This window comes from Lytechinus pictus, chromosome 3 (assembly GCF_037042905.1).
Source record: "Lytechinus pictus isolate F3 Inbred chromosome 3, Lp3.0, whole genome shotgun sequence".
NCBI lineage: Eukaryota > Metazoa > Echinodermata > Echinoidea > Temnopleuroida > Toxopneustidae > Lytechinus > Lytechinus pictus.
The window spans coordinates 69,303,956-69,326,988 of record NC_087247.1 but is presented as its reverse complement, the minus strand read 5'-3'; the positions used below and the strand labels follow the sequence as shown (position 1 = coordinate 69,326,988).

General features: G+C 35.2%; 1 protein-coding gene across 3 annotated transcripts in view; it reads right to left on the bottom strand.

Moving 5' to 3' along the window:
- Positions 1-16,407: 16,407 nt before the first annotated feature.
- Positions 16,408-23,033, bottom strand: part of LOC129256767 (uncharacterized) — a 55,856-nt gene continuing 49,230 nt past the window's right edge. For all 3 annotated transcript variants that reach the window (XM_064097641.1, XM_054894933.2, XM_054894934.2), the window contains 4 exons: positions 22,873-22,899; positions 22,162-22,293; positions 19,754-19,893; positions 16,408-19,246 (listed from right to left, as the gene is read on the bottom strand). In XM_064097641.1, the coding sequence (XP_063953711.1) occupies positions 19,103-19,246; positions 19,754-19,893; positions 22,162-22,293; positions 22,873-22,899 (443 nt within the window). In that variant the 3' untranslated portion in view covers positions 16,408-19,102. The remainder of the gene's footprint in view (positions 19,247-19,753; positions 19,894-22,161; positions 22,294-22,872; positions 22,900-23,033) is intronic.

Here is a 23,033-nt window from a genome sequence, read left to right as displayed (position 1 = left end):
ATAATCCACTGACAGTGACACTGCCTGCTGCAGAGTGCAGTACCGTACGGTACTACTCGGGCTTGGTACGGTATACCGTACGGTACGCGCACAATCCGCTGAGTGTTCAATTTCCGAGTCATGCAAGGCCAAGGAGGTGCCAGGAGTGGACTAATTCACGAGAATGCCCAACAGATTACTGATTAGATTAGCTTACTTACCGTTAACTATCTCCTGACAGTTCCATAATTTGTCTGTTCTCCTATAGTTTCAGTTCAAAAATTAGTTGAATGCAGTTAATTGCCTGAATTTCATGAACTTGAAGCTTAGCCCTTGGCCTTCGAAGCATTAAGCTGATTGTATCTGCACGGCGTACGTGTGTGTACGTGTGTGTGCATTTGTCTATATGGTGTGTATATGCATGTGCGGGTTGTGCGTTACACACGTGGTACTAGTACATCGACGCGCATAAAAAAAGGCGCGAAAATGAGCGGGAGGGGTGGGGGGGGGGGCAGGCGGGGAATGCGCGAAATCCGTGTTGAACACAATTATAAAGTAGACAGGTTCAAAATGACAAATTATATATATGCAGTGGCGTAGCTACGGGGGGGGGGGGGGCCTGGGGGGGCACGTGCCCCCCCTGAGATTTGGTGTGCCCCCCCCCCCCCAGGTGCCCCCCCCCCAGGTGCCCCCCTGAAAAAACTTGGCAGAGCAAAAAAAAAAGGGAGAAAGAAGAAAAGAAAAAAAAAGGAAAAGAAGGAGAAAGACAAGAAAAAGGAAGAAGAGGAAAATAAGAGGAGGAAGACGAGTGAATGAAATAATGTGAGGGGAAGACTTGCAAAAAAAAAAATCTTTCATGTTACTATATAAAATTTTTGCTTGCGCTTCGCGCCAGTATTGCCTGTTCGATGAGATTCATATCTTGCTCAATAGGCTGATGTGGAGCAAGTTTTGAAGTCAATATACAAAACATATTTTAGCTCGGACATCGAGCTTTCATTATTTTTTTTTCATTTACAAATTTAAGTGCTCTGTAAAATGTCCGTTTATGGTCTACATATCAGCATTTTAAGCTCACGCTGCGTGGTCACATTGTTTGATTTGCCAAGTTCCTATTGTCTACGTGTATTCCATAAAGTTCCATTAAACAAATGTATTCATAATGCCCAGATTCTAGGTCTAAATTTAAAACATGCGCGATAGCCTGCATGTTCTTTTTTTTATGTAGTTAAATTATCCAGTTTCACATCAGAATATCAATAATTGTCTGCTCACGCTTCACGATTGCATTATTAATGATACCCAATTAACTATATCCTATTTATGATTTACAAAATATGAATAGAGTGTCCCGCTTTTAGGTCTAAAATCTCAATTTTCTTCCTCTAGCACTTCGCGCTCACATCAATTGTTTAGTTACATACCTATCCCATTTATTAATACAAAAAGTGCTTAGAATGACAATTTTTTAGGTCGGAATGTCAAAAAAAATTTGCTCGCGCTTCGCGCTCCCATTATTGAAATATATACCGTCTTCGTGGGTAACTGTAAGCAGTCCTTAACAGCCCAGAAGGAAAAACCAGTTCCACTGGACCAGTTAGACCAGTAGAATTTTAACTGGTAACTCTGGAAATTGGAACATCGGTTTACTGGTCTAACTGGTCATACTGGTCCAGTTAAAATTAAACTGGTCTTGAATTACTGGAATTTTATACTGGTCTTGTTTCTGGTGGTTTTTACTAGTCTCACTGGTCTTCATACTGGTATCCAATTCAAGCTGGTCTTTACTGGTATTTTCTACTGGTCTGACTGGTCCTCGAACTGGTCGAACTGGTCCTCGTACTGGTCTAACTGGATCAATTTATTACATGCATTTGGTTTGTTATATACCATGGTCAGTGAAATGTGATGGAAAAGATGGTTAGTAAATTAATCTTTCTGCTGTTATTTTAAATGTGATATATGAAATTACACATTTTCATTGTGAATTAGTTCACACACTTGGAAAGTTTTTTTTTGCCATTGCAAGGATATTCCATTGTAAATCCCGATTTTTCTTTTTAAAATAGGAAATATGCAAATGAAGTAAACCACGTGATCAGCATCATCAGAATTACTGGTATTACTGGTCTTGACCAGTTCAATTTCAAACAATGAATTACTTTAGACCAGTTGACTATATCAGAGGAAAATATCTTGCTTTGATCTTAATCATAATTAAAGGAAATAATTATTTTAATGATAATGTTAATACTTGATAATTATGATAATATTAATAATAATTATTACAATATCGATAACAATGATAACAGTAATAAGAATTATGACAACAATGATCATAATAATCATAATAATAATCATTATGATAATTATAAGAAGAATGATGATAACAATGATAACGATAATAACTTTCTCTGAATTGCAAGATTCATTTTCCATAATTCGTCAAATGATCTGACTTGAAATAAAGTAATTATTTATTGGACCAGTAACACCAGTTTGATGAAAAACAATTTAACTGGTATTACTACTTTGCTTCAACTGGAATGCAATTGTTTGAACTGGTCTCCAGTTGATTTTTACTGGTCCAGTTAAAAATCAAGTGGTCCAGTAAACATATACTGGAAACCAGTAAAAATCTACTGGAAACCATTAATTGGACCAGAAACACCAGTTTGATGAAACACAATTTAACTGGTATTACTAATTGCTTCAACTGGAATGCAATTGTTGGAACTGGTCTCCAGTTGATTTTTACTGGTCCAGTTAAAAATCAACTGGCCCAGTAAAAATATACTGGAAACCAGTAAAATTCTACTGGAAACCAGTAAAAATTCTTAATGGTCTTACTGGTTTTTCCTTCTGGGAGGTCCCTTTTTGATAATGCTAGAACAGTTAAATAAATTTCTGCTCGCGCTTGGCGTTCGCAGTAAATCATCTAGTTACATACGAATCTTGTTTAGGATCATACATAACATTGCCCAGAATATTAAATTTTCAGGACAAAATACATGAAAGTAAAAAAAAATCGCTCGCACTTCGCGCTCGCACTTTTTATAAGGCTTTTATGAGATCATTTCATGTATATGTTGTTTTATAAGAATAAAACTAAGAAGTGACTGATCGGGGAAAATAAAGGTGAAGATAATTTCGGGCTCCGGTCCCCTATTGGCGAAAGTCGGATCCGCCCTTGTGACACATACACACACACCGGAAAAATGGTGCCCCCCTGAAAAAGCAAGGACCCCCCAGTGCCCCCCCCAGGAAAAAAATCCTAGCTACGCCACTGTATATATGTACGTACACAGACAATGTTTAGTGACTGGACAGACATATTTTGAAAAAATACAAAAAGATAACTAGTCCTATTAAAAATAAAAAAAAAACACCAGCGGCTACCCCCGGCCCGACTACCTTCAAGATCAACAACAACGGCCCTGCTTAGTTAGTAATTCAGGTCGCAGGCCTTTATAATTTTAGTCATGCCTTTGGATGGCCGAAAGTTAGTCGTACAACATTATGAGGTGCGCGATACGCCTCATTTAGTCAGAAACCCCAAATGGTGTTAGTCAAGCCTGTCTTTTTACGAAATACGAGTAATGAAAAACCTTCGTTAGTCCACAGCTGAGTTAGTCGTGTCAAGCTTTATAGGCCCAAACTAACAAAGTTAGTACCAATTGGTAAAACGGGAATTTAATCATGGTTTTGTAACCAATGTTTTTACACTTTCATTAAACCACGGTTAAAACCATGGTTATATAACAATCATTTTCAAACTATCATAAAACCATGGTTAAAATCATGGTGTATAACCGTCGTTTTCAACCTTGGTAAAACGGAAATTTAACCATGGTTTTGTAACCACTGTTTTGACACTTTCATTAAACCACGGTTAAAACCATGGTTATATAACCATAATTTTCAAACTATCTTAAAACCATGGTTAAAATCATGGTTTATAACCGTCGTTTTCAACCTTGCTAAGACGAATGTTTAACCATGGTTTTGTAACCACTGTTTTGACATTTTCATTAAACCACGGTTAAAACCATGGTTATATAACCATAATTTTCAAACTATCATAAAACCATGGTTAAAATCATGGTGTATAACCGTCGTTTTCAACCATGGTAAAACGGAAATTTAACCATGGTATTGTAACCACTGTTTTTACACTTTCATTAAACCACGGTTAGAACCATGGTTATATAACCATAATTTTCAAACTATCATAAAACCATGGTTAAAGTCATGGTGTATAACCATCGTTTTCAACCATGGTAAAACGGAAATTTAACCATGGTATTGTAACCACTGTTTTTACACTTTCATTAAACCACGGTTAAAACCATGGTTATATAACAATCATTTTCAAACTATCATAAAACCATGGTTAAAATCATGGTGTATAACCGTCGTTTTCAACCTTGGTAAAACGGAAATTTAACCATGGTTTTGTAACCACTGTTTTTACACTTTCATTAAATCACGGTTAAAACCATGGTTATATAACCATCGTTTTCAAACTATCTTAAAACCATAGTTAAAATCATGGTTTATAACCGTCGTTTTCAACCTTGCTAAGACGAATGTTTAACCATGTTCTTGTAACCAATGTTTTTGCACTTTCATCAAACCACGGTTAAAACCATGGTTATATAACAATCATTTTCAAACTATCATAAAACCATGGTTAAAATCATGGTTTATAACCGTCGTTTTCAACCTTGCTAAGACGAATGTTTAACCATGGTTTTGTAACCACTGTTTTTACATTTTCATTAAACCACGGTTAAAACCATGGTTATATATATAACCATCGTTTTCAAACTATCATAAAACCATGGTTAAAATCATGGTGTTTAACCGTCGTTTTCAACCTTGCTAAGACGAATGTTTAACCATGGTTTTGTAACCACTGTTTTTACATTTTCATTAAACCACGGTTAAAACCATGGTTATATATATAACCATCGTTTTCAAACTATCATAAAACCATGGTTAAAATCATGGTGTATAACCGTCGTTTTCAACCATGGTAAAACGGAAATTTAACCATGGTATTGTAACCACTGTTTTTACACTTTCATTAAACCACGGTTAAAACCATGGTTATATAACCATCGTTTTCAAACTATCTTAAAACCATGGTTAAAATCATGGTGTATAACCGTCGTTTTCAACCTTGGTGAAACGGAAATTTAACCATGGTTTTGTAACCACTGTTTTTACACTCTCATTAAACCACGGTTAAAACCATGGTTATATAACCATCATTTTCAAACTATCTTAAAACCATGGTTAAAATCATGGTGTATAACCGTCGTTTTCAACCTTGGTAAAACGGAATTTTAACCATGGTATTATAAATACTGTTTTTATGCTATCATAAAACCATGGTTTAAATCATGGTTTTATAACACTGATTTCCAACCTTAGTAGAACGGGAGTTAAACCAAGGTTTCCTAACCATTGTTTTTATACTACTGTGAAACCATAGCTACAACCATGGTTAAATTACTATGGGTTTTTTCACCAAAGTAGAACGATGATTTTGTCATGGTTTTATAACTATTGTTTTTTAACTTTCTTAAAACTGTGGTATAATGATGGTTTTTATAACCATGGTTTTAAAATCGTCATAAAATGACATTTGTATCATGTTATTATAACTATGGTATTTTAACAATGGTATTACCACACTTCCGCCACACATTTACCTTGGTTATGAATTTAAAACCATGGACTACCATCGATCCATTGTAAAACCGCCCCAACCATGGTTATACCATGATTACGGTTGTAAAACCATGTTTTTTTTTTATAAGGGCGTAGCCTAGTCCCGGCCCTAGCCTAGGCCTAACTTAGGCTAGCGCTTGGCCTACCTGAAAAAAAAAAAAACTTGTTGGCTGCCATCGAGTATGAAGAAAAATTTTGTACTAGATCTACTGGCTTAATTAACGTTAGACTATCGACTAGGGTCTAGATCTAGATCTATACTTTAACTTTTTAAAGTTTAAGTTAGAGTACGGTGTCGGTGGTCCTAATTAATGTTATACTTTTGAACGGCAGCAGCATTCAGTCCACTGATCTGTATTTTTTTGTTGTTGATAGGTCTAGACTCTAGGCCTAGGCTACAGACTCTGCTACTGCGGGTTAATTAGTCCTCATTTAATTAGTAATACTTGATCAATGGATCAGCTAGCTGCAAAGTAGTATGTTTTAATAAATCCTTTATTTTTAAGCGGGAGTACAGTTCATATGTCTGTAGGTATATGTTTTTCCATGTGAATTTTTTTTTCTTTTGGTAAGTTCATACAATTCATATGTCTGTAAATGTTTTTCCATGTGAAAATCTGTTTTTTTTTTGGTAAGTTCAGAGTGTGGTTGTGCGAACGTGGCTGGCTCCTTGTTTCGACAATTTCTACAGCATGCATGCACATTACGATAGTAGATCTACACGGTTGTACACAAGTCACAACTGAAAGATATGCGCATTTCCCTAGCCATAGCGGCGATGATTGTTACCAAAAGAAAAGTAATGCCAATAAGTGTTTACTTTCGAGTCTCCTTGGTATTTTCATATATAGGCCCTACAACTATTCATGAAAAATCCGAGGCCAAACCACGTAATGTGGAATTTCGTCACAAATGGGTTAAGTTATTAATTTAGGAAGTGTTGTTCCATATGTGTCACTAATAGTGGAATTGTCTGAAATTTGTATGAATTTTAAGTATGGTTGGTCATTATGAAATGAATGAAATTTCATGTGATGAAAAATGGAAATACCATCGCTGGACCGTTGTGTCGTAATAGTACTGTATCTTAATTTCAAATCAAAATTTTTAATAGACTACAATACAATTTTCTTTCCTGGTAGCGGGAAGTTAAAGGGATGGTCCAGGCTGAAAATATTTTTATCTAAAAGTATATAAATGGAGTAAAATTCACAGAGTAAAATGCTGAAAATTTCATCAAAATTGGATATCAAATAACAAAGTTATTGATTTTCAAAGTTTATCAATATTTTTTGGAATATGCACATCATCATGAATATTCATTAGGTGGGCTGATGATGTCACATCTCCAATTTTTCTTATGTTATTACATGACATCGTAAATGTTTCATTTTTTCATACATGTGTAAATGATGTGTCTCCATTATGATGAAATAAGTTGAGGCAATAAATAACTAGTCCACTTAATCAGTTGTCAATCAAATTGTTTTAGTTCTTGGTAGCAATTTTTTTTATTAAACCCAATTTCACATAATAAAACACAAAAGAACAAGTGGGGATATGACATCACCAGCCAACCTAATGAATATTCATAAAGACATGCCTAGAACTCTTTCACCGGAATGATATCATTTGAAATTCAAAAACTTTATTTGTTATTCGATTTTGATTAAATTTGTAGCATCTTGCTCTGTAAATTTTCTTCTATTTATTGAGATATAAATATTTCCAGCCTGGACCATCCCTTCAATTTTACTAATATTCGAAGACAGGAAACTAATACTAGAAAAAAAGATAAATGAATGGAATATGTATCACCAAACCCAGACAAACATTGGAATATGTCTGTTTGCCTCTTGCATCAAGGCAAAAACTGAATATTTGTGTCCATGTACATGCAATATCTTTTGATTACACACATTTATCCTGAAAGCTCTTTGCATACATTATTTGTTCAAAATTCAGGTTTAGTAAGAAAATCTATTACTTTTCATTCCAGGTACAAATTTGTATTGATATATGGCCAAAATCAAAGAAGGGTGTTGGTAACCAACAAGTCAGAGGAGACCTCAAAACGGGAGCTGCTTAGGGTGGTGTGCACAACATTTGGAGTGAAAGAAGAAGATATTTTTCCTGCAGACATGGCAAGACAAATTCAACGATTTTGCAGACATGGAAGAGGACGAACTTGTGACAGGGCCATTGAGAGTAAGAATTACAAACTACCTGTGGTCATAGGTGCACAGCAACTGGTGAATGGTGGAGAGTAAGTATCTGGTACCAAACAGAAACCCCAATTAACTCTCAGTGTGCCATAGTCTTGCCCAAGTGCATGCCATTTAATTTCTTTGGCAATTGATTCATCATTCTAGATAAATATATTACTTGATAATGGCCAAACCTAAAGGCATTTCTCTTTTTCACATGACATAGTTATATATGAGACTCAACCAGAAGGATTATTAAAGAGGATTAGAACTTGGCCAGTGAAAACGCTTTAAACGTGTATGGGGCACCTTAAGAGTTGATGAATTAAGTAAATGTGAGTAAATGCATAAAATATGAGAATATTTCTTGCATTATAACTTACTAATGTTTGAGTATCACTATTGATGCAGGAATCTTACAGTGGCTACATTGTTGTGACATTTTGTAATGCATTTCTCTGTTATTAGATTTTACCTAAAGTTTATTTTTTAGTCTAATTCGCATGTACATTGGTTATACTATGGTCTGTCACCAAATGTTAACTGGTACAGTGTGTTTGTGACAGATAGTCGCAAAGTGTGACCAAGTGGAGCTTTTCTGTTCTTGTCTTTGGCAACAAGACTGGCGTGTCGTTGCATAAAACTTGCTATTATAGTAAAATTTGCTGTAAATATCTATTAAGGACTCGGATGAAAAGTGATTTGACAGAAACTAAATGAATGAGGATTCTAAATCTATTTGTTTTTTTCTTTTTTAAGTATAATTTTTTATTCTTTGTTTTTTCTTTTTCAAGTATAATTTTTTATTCTTTCCAAATCTGACACTGTTGCAAGGCACATAGAGTGGATGAGCACTGAAAAAAAGGCAGCCAGACTTCAAGAGAGTTGAGTTCTGCATGCAGAAGACACTGGCAGACAGAAGGCCATGGATCATAAATTCTGTCCCTCGGCCAAGGATCACTGATGACCGACTGAAGTATCATTGGCTCTTTGATGAGGATCAGGTAATCTATGCAGAGTTTTCTCACCAGATTTTGAAATATACTGAATATCCCGAGATTGATTGAATGCTGACGGACGTTGATAGAGTTGCTTACTCAATGTTTCCCTATTACAGTGATTTACAGAATTTATTGGAAACTTCTAACTCCACATGGATTATCCAAACTTGCTCATAAACTTAATTTATTCAAGACTGCGTAAGGTATGAACTTCATATGTGGTCCTTGTATGTAAAATTCAGGTTATTTTCTTGTCAAAGCAATATCACCTAAACAGCTTGAGGTATGGATGTAAAAACTTTGTGTTTAACATGTACCATCATAGGAAGACGATTTGAATGGATTTTGGAATATGTAGGTCAAAGGTCAATTTGTGAAATGTATTTGTTTAAACACATTGTCACCTTAACAGTTTGAAATATAGATGTGAAACTTGGTGCTAACATGTACCACTATAGGAGATGATCTGGATATATTTTGGAATATGTAGCTCGAAAGTAAATTTGTGAAATTCAGGTAATATCTTTGTTAATGCAATGTCACCTTAACAGTATGAAATATGGATGTAAAACCTGCTAGCATGTATCACTGGGAAGAGGATGCATTGAGTAGTGTATGTTTCATTGACTGTTTTTGAAAATTTGACTCAATGTCTCTAATCTTCAAATTAAAGGTCTAGTCCACCCCAGGAAAATGCTGATTTGAATAAATAGAGAAAAATCAAACTAGCATGAAATTTTAAAGTTTCGCTTATTTTCAACAAAACAGTGATATGCACAACTAGGTGAGCCAATGATGTCACTCACTATTTCTTTTGTTTTTTATTGTTTGAATTATACAATATTTCAATTTTTACGAATTTGATGATTAGGACCTCCTTGCCTGAAGCACAAAATGTTAAAATAATTGAATTCCACGTGTTCAGGGACGAATGAAACTTCATTTCACATGACAATGACGAGAAAATCAAAATATTTCATACTTCATATAATAAAATACAAAAGAAATAGTGAGTGAGTGATGTCATCAGTTCCCTCATTTGCATACCGACTGAGGTGTGCATATAACTGTTTTGTGAAATGAAGCTAAACTGTAAAATGTCATAACTTTGTTATTTTACATCCGATTTTGATGAAATTTTCAGTGTTATGCTTGTTGAATTTTTCTCTATTTTTTTTTGGGGGGGGGGGTGGACTTGTCGATTAATCTTGCCATATCTGTGCTACGTCTGTGTGTGAAAAGTACATTAATTTATTTAGTTTATTCAGGGATTTTTTTTTTTGTATATACATATAGTCTTTCTACCTTGTCTTCTCAGTCAAACCAAATCTTATAAGATCAACAGCAAAAAAAAAACAGTTTTCAGGAGTATGTGACATCATTCTGCATTCCATACTTAATTAAGCTTGACATATCTGTGCTAACTCTTAATTTATTTAGAATATTTATGATTTTTTATGCCTCCGCCAACGAAGTGGCCGGAGGCATTACGTTTTTGGGTCGTCCGTACGTCCGTCCCGTTTCGTTTTGTCGAAATCTCAAGAACCGTGGAGTGGTTTTACATCAAACTTGGTATGAGGGTATATCCTGGGGGGATGATACTTTGTTTTGATTTTATGGTCACAGGTGAAAGGTCACAGAGGTCGTTATATACCTTAAAATGTCCTGTTCTTGTGATAACTTAACCATTGGAGCTAATAACTTCAAACTTGGTACATTCTTTATATACAAAATAGAGGGAGAATGATCTGATTGGATTTTGGGGTCACATGGTCAAAGGTCACAGAGGTCAGTATGCCTTAAAATATCTTGTTCTTGTGTAACTAAAGAACTGTTAGAGGAAGTAACTCCAAACTTGGTACATATATGCTTGATATAGGGGGGGGGGTAATTTGGGGGGTTGCAGGGCCAAAGTTCAAAGGTCTTAAAGGTCATATACTTACAACTTTTTTATGAATACTAAAAATTATTTTCATGTATCAAGTTTGATTGTAGGTCAGTGTATGCATGAAATTGTTCTTGTGATAAACCGAAGACTTCGATAGATCAATTTCAAATATGGACAATGCATACATTATGACATTGACTTGAGAAGTTCAAAGGTCTAAGAATTCATGTCTCTTGTCACAATTGCTTGTAGATTCAATATTAATGGTTCTTGGATGCATATGAGAGTGATCAATATGATAATAGAAAATATCAATCAAGGTTTTCCGTTGGGTAGATTTAATTTTATTGAATAATTTTTGCCTTATCCAAATATAAGTGAACACCAAATGTTCAGGCGAGCTATGGTAGGAATCGAACTCACGATCTCCTGGTTACTAGACATGCGTCATACCACTAGACCACCGGGAATTAAGCCCGATGGCTATTGGCTGCTGTTATGTGATATATCAACACAGTACCTGCTGCTATTATGTGAATCAAACCAGCCACTAGCCATTGGGCTTCTCGGTGGTCAAGTGGTATGATGCCTGTCTAGTACCAAGGAGGTCGTGGGTTCGATTCCTACCCGAGCTGGCCTGTGACATTTTTTTTTATAGCTGCTCAAACATGCACTGAACATTCAGTACTTATTTCTGTTGGGATAAGGCATAAATTATTTAATATAAAAAGAATAGAACTATTTTAAAGATTTATGGGAAATTGCCTGTGCAACATGTTTCTGATCTGGCAATGGCGGAGGCATACATTTCGACTGTGTGCAGTCGAGAATCCATCTAGTTATTTTCTTTTGTTTTTTGTATAAAGTCTTTCTAACATGCCTTCTTGGCCAAATCAGTTATATGAAATCTGCAGTAATAAAACAGTTTTCAGGAGCACATGTATACATTCCTTACTTAGTTTAGCTTGCCATATCTGTGCTAACTGTTTGTGTGAAAAGTACAAAATTTATAAAGAATGTATTAAAATTTATGTGGGTTCTTTTATAGATATGTATTCAAACCTGCCATGTATAAAGACTTGCCTCTTTTGTCAGCTAACTTGGGTAATGTTTCCAGAGCTGTACATGTAGTACTGTATTAGATGTGTTTGACTTTATTTTTATTAAAAGTTTTCATTGCGTTGTTCTTAACACTGATTTGCATTTTGTCCCTTTTTAGGTCATTGTGTGATCACTCACTGATTGATACAATAAGTGGCGATGTGTAGTGTGGAATATGACCTCTGTCATATTATCTGTCTGACTGACCTACAATTTTAAATGTAATTTCTTATTATACCATCACCAATGTGGCTCTTTGATGATGTAGCCGAATGTGTACATTGTAACTGTATTTTAATTGACTCTTTTCTTTCGCTGATACACTAGAAACTCAATATACAGAGATTCCCAATAGAACAGTCAAATTTGCTGGTCCAAGGTCCTTTTGTTTTTGTGCCCTGGTGAAGTTAGATTCCAGGTATAATAACAAGGTTCATGATCCCAAGGTCCTCCTTATACTGAGTTTCCACTTTATCTCATTTCAGCAGATAATATGATAGAGGTAAAAAGCAGACATGTTGGATGACGTGTATGCTGTGTATGACCATACGACCATGGTTATACTCTGGTTTGGGTGGTATAGCAGTTGATGGTTATACCAGAGGTCGGTTGTAAAACCATGGCTCTACTGTGGTTTGGTTTGTAGAACCAGGGATTTATCATCGTTTCTGGCTGTGAAACTACAGTTAAACTTTGGTTTGAGCTTGAGAACCACGGTTTTATTGTCTCACTTGCATAGCAGAAGTGAGACATAGGCGCCGCTTTTCCGGCGGCGGCGTCAACACCAAATCTTAACCTTGGTTAAGTTTTCGAAATGGTATAATAACTTTGGAAGAATTTGGTCCTATTTCATGAAACTTGGGTATAAGGGTAACCAAGTATCACTGATCGATCTGCTATACATTTCAGGTCACATGATCAAGGTCAAAGGTCATCTGGGGTTACTGAACTTAGGCCATGTTTAGGTGTCAATATAAAAAACTCAAAGATTTTGAAATATCATAACTTTGATCGTTTTTAAAATCGGTGTTTGATCGATGTCATCGAGCGCCGGTGCAGATTTTGCGAAATCGGTGCATCGAAAAGAAAAAAAAAATATGTCGACCGGCCGATTCGCTTGGTTAACACAATCATCAAAATAAACAGTAATGTCCAACTTGACTACTACTTACTTGATCTACATTGCCCCCAAAATAACACCTATTGTGTAATTATGATGCCTATTCACCACTAATTCGAAGTTTATTTCGATCATAGTTCGAGTCTAAGTCGTCTGCTCGTGCCGAGATAATTTATGCACGATGAATTCATGAATGGAAATGGTAATACTGTTGTAAATCCTTTCAAATTTACCATAGTTAAATCACAGTAACTGTAGTACGATCACGGTTGAAGGATGTCCAAACCATGGGCAGACCAAGGTGCACCATGGTTTAACCATCATCAGACCATCATGCACCATGGTTAAACCATGGGTATGTCGCACAATGGATCCAATATTAACCATGCTTTTACCATGATTTTGAGGATGCAAGACCATGGTAATTCTATGATTGGTTTGTAGTGAAACCATGGTTATACTTTGGATTTCATTGCATAACCATTATTATCGCTGTTTCTGTTTTAAAATCATTGTTTCACCTTTTCTTAACCATAGTAAAGACACTTTGAAACGATGGATTTACCACAATAAAAACAAGGTTGTAACCACGGTTAAACCATGGTAGCCATGGTTTATCTACAATGATTAACTGTGGCACATTATGGTTAAACCGTGGTATACAATGGTTAAACCATGGTTAGACAGTACTTTGACATGGTTTAACCATCATCACACAATATTGCACTAATGGTTAAAAGGTGGTTTTACCATATGATTGATCATGGTTTTACCGTGATTTGGGTTGTAATTATGTGGTTTGGCTGCTGTAAAACAATGGTTTCACCGTTTTATAACCATGGTTTCACCTTCGCTTTACCATGGTTTTACCTACCCTTTACCATGGTTTTATACTTTCTTAACCATAGTTTCACCTTTTCTTAACCGTGGTTATAGTACGGTAAAAACACAGTTGTGACCATGGTTATGCCATGGTAATGTCATGGTAAGTGCGTTCCAATTTAACACCTTTTAACCATGGTTACCATGGTTTACCCATGCTAAACCTATAGTTTAACCGTGGTACACCATAGTTAAACCATGGCTAGACAGTACTTTGACATGGTTCAACCATCATCATACAATATTGCACTATGGTTAAAAGGTGGGTTTACCATACAATTGATTATGGTTTTACCGTGATTCGGGTTGTAATTATGTGGTTTGGCAGCTGTAAAACAATGGTTTCACCTTTTTCTAACCATGGTTTCACCTTCTCTTTACCATGGTTTTATACTTTCTTAACCATGGTTAAACTATGGTAAAAACATAATTGTGACCATGGTTATGCCATAGTAATGTCATGGTAAGTGCGTTCCAATTTAACACCTTTTAACCATGGTTACCATGGTTTACCCATGCTAAACCTATAGTTTAACCGTGGTAAACCATGGTTAAACCATGGCTAGACAGTACTTTGACATGGTTTAACCATCATCATACAATATTGCACTATGGTCAAAAGGTGGGTCTACCATACAATTGATTATGGTTTTACCGTGATTCGGGTTGTAATTATGTGGTTTGGCAGCTGTAAAACAATGGTTTCACCTTTTTCTAACCATGGTTTCACCTTCTCTTTACCATGGTTTTATACTTTCTTAACCATTGTTAAAATATGGTAAAAACACAGTTGTGACCATGGTTATGCCATAGTAATGTCATGGTAAGTGCGTTCCAGTTTAACACCATTTAACCATGGTTACCATGGTTTACCCATGCTAAAGCTATAGTTTAACTATGGTTAAACACTAGTGCACCATGATTTCACCATAATTAAACCATATCTTACTATGGTTAAACTATGAAATTACTGTACGATGGATCCAATGCAAAACCATGGTTTTACCTTAACATCAAACCATGGTTTTTTTTTACAAGGGTATATGAAGTCTATAATAAGCTTGCTAAATTACATGCAATAACGGTCGCAATTTTCAAGAAGAAAAATTACTTCGAGAGGTTCCCGAAGTAGCGCCCAGACCCCCAGAATGACCATTGTTTATGTCCGTAGCCAAGGGTTAGACATGCCCCTTTATACGGTATAATGAACCATGGGTGTCGAGCGGTCTTCATGGTTGGTGGGATGACTGACACAAATAATTGTTCCATGAGTGGGATTTTTTTTCTTTTAGTATAAGGGGGGGGGGTCAGTGGCAATAGGAGTCTAAAAAGTAGGGGCGGGGCTAGACATAGCGTAAAAGGCACGGTTTATAAAAATTTTATTAAAAAAATATAATTTTGTGATAGATTGTGACATGATATTCTAAAAAGTGTATAACATATTTTTGATGTCCCTTTCTTTCTTTTCTCCTTCTTTCTTTGTCGTGAAATCTATTTAGGGTAAATGGCCTTAGCACATCTGTACGCAAGCGGGGGTTGGGTGGGGTAGTCCTTACGACTGTATTTTTTATCATTTCTACAAGACTAGGAACTACGCACTTGAAAAAAAAATTACCCCAAAATCAACCATTAGCAGGACCCTGGAAACGATTTTTTAGAGAGGGTGCAGGTATAATTTTGACCTAAAAAAGGTTTTCACTACAAAATAAAAGTCAGTTTAGTCACAAAAAATCTGACAAGTAAACAAAATCAATTCTCATTTCTTCAGTATACGTTCTCCACTTATTTTAAATCATAAACCTAGATCAAGAATACTTGAGGTGGTAAAGTAAACAGGGCTCAACCCATGCGCTTGTTTGCAGGGAGGGGTAAATTAATAACAGAAAATAATGTGATGTATAAATATAAACATGATATTCTATTTCATCCTGGATTTTTTCTTTCTCCACCAATCAGTTTCTAACAATTTCTGAAAGGAATGGTTTCATTCAATAACAATAAACACAAGAGAATGCCAAGAAAGAAAATGACGGTCATCATAACGGTATGACAATCAATACTACCGTCAACATGATAATGATGGTCATAATTATGATAACACAGGCCATCCCCCACCTGATATATCCCCTACCCCCCCCCCCCCTTTCCGTGATCGACACCCATTTTCTCTTCTTAAGTCATTACATATTGGCCGATCACCATGAACCCCCCTACCCCGTCCATCATTGAGGAGCTGGCTCTGTTGAGCCACTGAATATTCCAATGCCCAGCGCTCATGGATGATGGGGAATATATCAACGATAACCCTCCCCTAACTTCGCAGGGGGGAGCACCACAACCACCACCACCATCATCATCAACATGATCATCATCACTATCATCATCATTATTATCATCATCGTCACTACCGACACAATCACCGCCACAGTCACGATCACTACCATCAAATGAATGCAACATAAACAAATTCATGACAGAAAACTAAATATTCTCAGTAAGGTTTGCAATATTTTGCATTGATCAAAGTACAAAGGGGTATATAGCTTACATAGAATATCACAATATCTACAAGAGTTATAGCATTCACAATTGTGTACAATCACTATCATAAAAGATTTACAGAATATAATATGTTACATGATAATACCTATCTATATTATAGTCATAGTGTGACCATAACCTTATTTAATTCAATTATTCTGAATAATATATATATTTGTATAATTGTATATAGGCTTATATGGAACAATACAATAAATATTTATCTATGTCACATTGAATAAGTATACCTTGATTCCAAAGCTATATTTTGACTCCAGACAACAAATTCGGGAAAGAGCACCATCTTAATTTTATCCGAATATTTGCTTGCCTAACCATAAAGAGTCCTTACATATACCCTCCTTGTGGTAACATTGTTAAGTGATGAAAGAAACCACAGCATACAAACAACTTAGAAGATGAGAAAATACTTTCATCATCTTAATATGGAAATCCAAATACTTATTTATCATAAAAAACTTTGCAAGAAACAAACACATTGAACGGCAATACAGTAAATGGATAATAAATCTCTTTTCTTTGTGAAATTATAGGCGTATAACGTTTAATATGATAATCCCATCTAACGCCATCTTTGTTCATATTCATCGTGAACTAAAATAAAAATAAATTACTTGAATAATATTACGATAACAAATACTCAATATCAATAAAAAAAATTACAATCATCACATCACTGGACATATACTGACGAACAATTATAAGACGATGAAGTAGTAGTAGGCCAACGGTATAGTCTGATGTTTGTGACACGGTTTACGTCATACCAATAAGATATTGCCAACGATAAAACAAAACGAAAAATAATCATTAAAAGAATATTAAGAGGAAGCCTAAAAATACATAAAACATTGATAGTGACGGATATGTTACATCAAAAATTATGTTTTTCCTCGATCGATCGATAAGAACACATTCACATTAGTTTACTACAGTAAAGTTTCTTTTTAAGAACCTATTTTTCACCATGAAAATACAACCAAACGATATTGGAATCAAGAGAGGAAATATGACTTTAAAAATAATGAGAGTGCGGAAACATAGAAATGAATTTGGATAACCGTGAAATTTCTGTTTGATCAAATGCCGTTATTAGCGGTAATACTAATAGGCACTGATGGCAGAAATCATCTCGCTTGATGGTGTTCACAAAAGTTAATAAAGATTTTCAGGATCTCAGTCTCGAAAAATATCTTGTATCAATAAATAAATCAATTAATAGATATAAAAAAAATAATGATAACCATAAAGACAAGACGCATGGAAAAGTGCGTTAGAATATGAAGAGTTCAAATAATTCGAAATACAGATTGTGTCGGACCGTGAAGTTAAAAAAACTAATCCCTATACTTAAAAATATCTCCATTGATTTTACTAAATTTTTAAAGTGTCACAAAAGTACTACCAGATCAGCTGGTGTATATAAGCACCAACATACACCTTTATTGATTAACGTAGACAATACACCCTACAAATTACAGTCATTGTAAACCACGTATCGTATTTAACTTTGTACCTTACACCTGGTTTTTGTGATAAAAAAAGACCCCGAAAGTCAGTCAGTATGTGCAAAGTCGACTACTACATAGATAAAATGAATATGCTGATATTAGAATAGACATGTTAAGCCTATGGGGTAGGCAAGAAGCAACAAACATACCAAGTGAAAGAAACGGGAATGTATTCGCATCAAAGGAGGAAAACATAATTTTCAATAAACCATAATTCGATACTCCAGTATCCATGTATTATGATAAAATTAGTCAACGAAGGAAAGAATTTAAAAAAAATCAATACTCCGTTTGTTTCGATTTATAACTTGGATGAATCGTTTGTGGAAAAAAAGTTAAAGTAAGTAATAAACTTGAAATGATCTATAGTATAGAAGGAAAATAACTCAATTCACTTCGTTCTGAAAGAAAATCGGAGAGCGCTTCATCAAGACGAATCACCCTTACAAGTTTCTGTGATTTTGATTAGTTGAGAAGTCTGTCTTTTACTATGGCATGCCAGACAAAACCAGACTTTGTAGAATGAAACATCCGAAAAATCATTCATGAAGGCTCCCATGATATTAAACTCAAAATTAATAAGTACATTATTAAGATCGTAGTAATAGGTATAAGTGGTTGTTTTGATTTAAAAAACAACAATGCAAAACACCAACGTAAATGAGAGCAATGATGTCAATTCTCTTGCACTATATGCTAACTAAAACTGCTTAATGTTGAGCCAGTGTTTACAATCCATGTATATATCTTCAGTAGTCTTGATTTTTTTTTCAGTAAACATATAGCACTGCTGGACAAATATAGAATTCATAAAAAAAAACCATTGGCTTGACATTCACCGTTTGCGTAGGCTATATCTGATACAGAAATAAAGATAAACATAACAATGAGTCGTATCCTGAACACATGAACGAAACTTTTGATTGATAAAATGTTTAAGCTGAACATGTAAAGAATAAAATATGTGCAAAGTATGAAATGAATGTAAATGAGATGTTGTATATTGCAATCAGCTGCCATAAACGAAATCACCAATATAAGAAAAGAAATAAACATTGGGTGAAAAGGCTTGGGCAGCAGACGGCGAACATACCGCCTGCGTTCTGTAGTTGCTAGCTGGGTGCTGAAGTTGATAACAGAAGCTTGTACCATCCAACTACTTCACTCTGGTCCAACTTTAGATCATCTAACCAGATTAATGCCTCACCAATTAATGTATTTCTACCAAAACGACCTCCAGCAGCCCATAAAGATACCTGTATGGATGCACAAAATATCAGTTTTGTAACCACCTTCCATTATGCTATAAGTGCAATATCAAATCCCTATTTTGTATTATTACAAAAAGCTCATAATGATACTAATAAAGAACATAATGAAAATATCAATCGAACGTCTTGTTCTGAGTTATTAGAAGGTTTATGTGGTCTTTTTTTCAGAATTTTCAGAACGTCAAACTCATAGGAATGGGAGGGGGGAGTTGGTACAAAGAAATGGTTGAATAATTGTATACAGTTAAAGCGGTCGTGATATTGGCCTACGTGTTTATCAGAAGAAATATCTGTAGAATCATCAACATCCTCACAACACTCATTTATGGCCAGGTACAGTGCAATGTATTTTAAATATCTATTTTTAATTCTCTCTTTTACTGTCTTTTTATATTCTTTTGCACCTATACAAAAGGGATATGGGTTGGCAGTCACACCTGCCCCCTGGAGCTCCGTCCCTGCCAATAACCATCATCCCTATTACTAACCTACCTCAATGGCAATTCCTTTCACGTTGGTATGATAGACAAAGACCTCGTTGAAGGTGGGATCTTTTTCTTGGCGACAAACTCGGGTCTTCTTCTTAGTAACCTTCCTTTCTCCCATTACTACGTATGCCTTTACGTATAGATCTAGTGGATGGAGAGATATAATCGGCATTGTATTTGAAACATTTGTAAGATAAGAATGCAGGGGCGGATCCAGCTTCCGCCAATGGGGGGGGGGGCGAAATTTTGTTAACCCATATTTTCCCCATTCTTCCGCTCAATGTTGATTTTTGTTTGTTCCTTTGAAGGGGTAGTCCTAATAGTCACTTCTTAGCTTTATTCCTATAAAACATAAATGTGTAATAATCTCATTAGCCATTTTATAAGTAGTTCGAGCGCGAAGCGCGAGCTAAATTTCTTTGGAAATTGTATGTATTTTGTCCTGAAAATTAAACATTCTGGTCAATGTTTGTGATCCTGAACAAGATGCGTATGTAACTAGATAATTACTGCGAGCGCAAAGCGCAAGCAGAAATTTTAAATATGCATTCTGGCCTGATCGAAAAGGCGCCTGTTAAGGACTTTTTATACTTAGCCATTAAGACGATACATAGTTCAACGATTAGATATTGCGAGCGCGAAGCACAAGCTAAAACTTTTGCAATCCGGCCTAAGAAATTGATATTCTAAGCACTTTTTATAATCATGAACGGGATAAGTATATAACTAAACAATTGATGCGAGCGCAAAGCGCGAGCGGAAAATAAATGAGATTTCAGTCCTAAAGACGGGACACTCATATTCTTTTTTTGTAAATTATGAAAAAAGGATGGGTAATTTGGTATCTTCCTACATTAATAATGCAAGCGCGAAGCCGAGCAGAAAATTGTTGATATTTTGATCTGAAACTGGATGATTTCAAAACGTTTTAAATAAAGAACAAGCTGCGTATCTCAATAAACATGCGTGCGTGTGTTTTAGAGTTAGACAGAATCTGAGCATTCGTCTGAATACATTTTTTATCATGAAAATCAGAAATGCGAGCGAAGCGCGAACTGAGAATATTTTATAATCCGATCGTAGAAGGATCAATGTAAGCACTATTTCAAGCACTGTGTAGGAAAATTGTGAAGTGGATTTTGATCGCTCTAAATATAGGATGCGAGCTGATATATCTTATCATTATTTTGCCCCATGCAGGACCGGGACATTCTAGGAAATTTGTCATCATATGAAAATGGTGACTATCTTCCTATTCCTCTTCCTAAGCCGAGATATTCCATTCTGAAGAAGGGACAATTTAGTTATCATAAATTCATGATAATGTTATTATTTTATTTATTAATCTAATAAGGTTAATGAGAGCGTGAAATTTGTTGATATTGAGGCCTGAACACTGGACATTTTAAGCACTTTTGTAATTATGAATAGAATGATAGGGTTATTATATTAACAATTATTGCGGGCGAAAATCGCGAGCCGAAATTTTTTATAAAATGTCAAAAAGGGATTTTAAGTAGTTTGTTATAGAATTAATATAGAGCTATACATAACTTACCAATCAAAACGCGAGCACAAAGCGCTAGCTCATTTGCCTACGTTTTGACAATCAAACCTGATAAGGATAGTTTTAGAACTTTATAGAATAGGGCCTACACGAAGAGAATAGGTACTTGACAAATCAAATATTGCGAGCGCGCATGCAGCGCGAGCTGAAATGTTGACACCATATTTGTTGATTCAGACCATAAAACGAACATTTTACGGAGCACTTAAAAAAACATCAATTTGTAAATCAAACAAAATAATGAAAGCTCGCTGTCCGAGCTGAAATTTGTTTTATATATTGATTTAAAAACTTGACATTTTAAGCTGCATATCAGCTTATTGAGCAAGATATGTATCTCATCGAACAGGCGATGCGAGCGCGAATTTTATATAGTGACATAAAAGGGTTTTTTATTTTTCAAGTCTTCCCCTTATCTTATTCTCTCGTCTTCCTCCTCTTATTTCTCCTTTTCTTTTTTCCTCCTCTCTTTTCCCTTCTTTTTCCTTTTTTCCAGGTTTCTTTCCCCCTTTTCTTTATTTTGCTCCGCCAATACTAGTTAGGGGGGGGGGGCCTCGGCTCCCCTCGATCCGCCTATGAGAATGAGTGATTTCTCTCTACAGATAAGTTTCTAAACAGTAATTCGAGAGAATTTGTCAATTTATTTGATAAATAGAATATAGGCATGCTTAGTTCTGGATTCATTATTTGGTCCGAATCCCTTTCATGCAAATTATTTTGATCTGTGCGGTAAGAAATTAGTTTTGTACGATGTTTTATTAAACTGTTTTTTAAGATTACAGATGTAAATACACTTAAGCAGAACTAGAAATTTCAGATAAAAATCGATAGGTTTATGAACTCACCAGGATGGTCCATTGGCTTTCCTTTATGTCTTATCTTTCTACATTGAAAGATCTCAACATATAAATTCTGTCCTTCAGTCTTCAACTCACGACGAAATCCTATTTTCATCTCACCAGATATCTCGTATTCTCCTGAAAAAAAAGATATACGAACTCAAAATGATTGAATACCGAAGAGTTCAATTAAGAGAGCACTAAGCTATAACATCCAAAATATATCTGTGTTTTTTTATGTCTGCAGGCCGCTAACAAGGACAAAAAAAATAATGCATTTCCGAAAAAACAATATTTGTCATATATTGTGGAAACACATCAACTTTTAAATGTACAATGTCCAGATCTGGGAGCCATTTCATAAAGGACTTTCAGCAGTTAAATCTCTTTCATTATGACAACTACCATGGTAACAGGGCTCAACAACCAATCAAAATCAAGGTTACCAGGGCAGTTGTCACAATGGCAAAGTTACAACAGTTGTATCTCTTTATGAAATCGACCCCAAGTCATTGAGTTATCCAAGCATATCTTATTTAAGAAAAATTGAACCTTGGTATCATATTCTAACATCACATTTCAAATGCATCAGGCGTGTCAGGGGTTCAACAAATAAAGCTGTGAATGTAAAAGGCAGTACAGTTCTTTTATGGTCAATGATATCTAAAACACAATGGATTTGATAAGCCTAAATATAATAAGTTTTGATTCATTTACCTCTGAGGAGTATGAGATCGACTTGTCCTGAAGTAAAAACACAAAAATAAGAGGTTAATCATAAACCTTATACTATAAATCTTTTTTGATTTTTTGAAATTAATGATACCCACAATATCAAAACAAATATTTTTGTAAATTTCTGTAGATTTAAGATACCA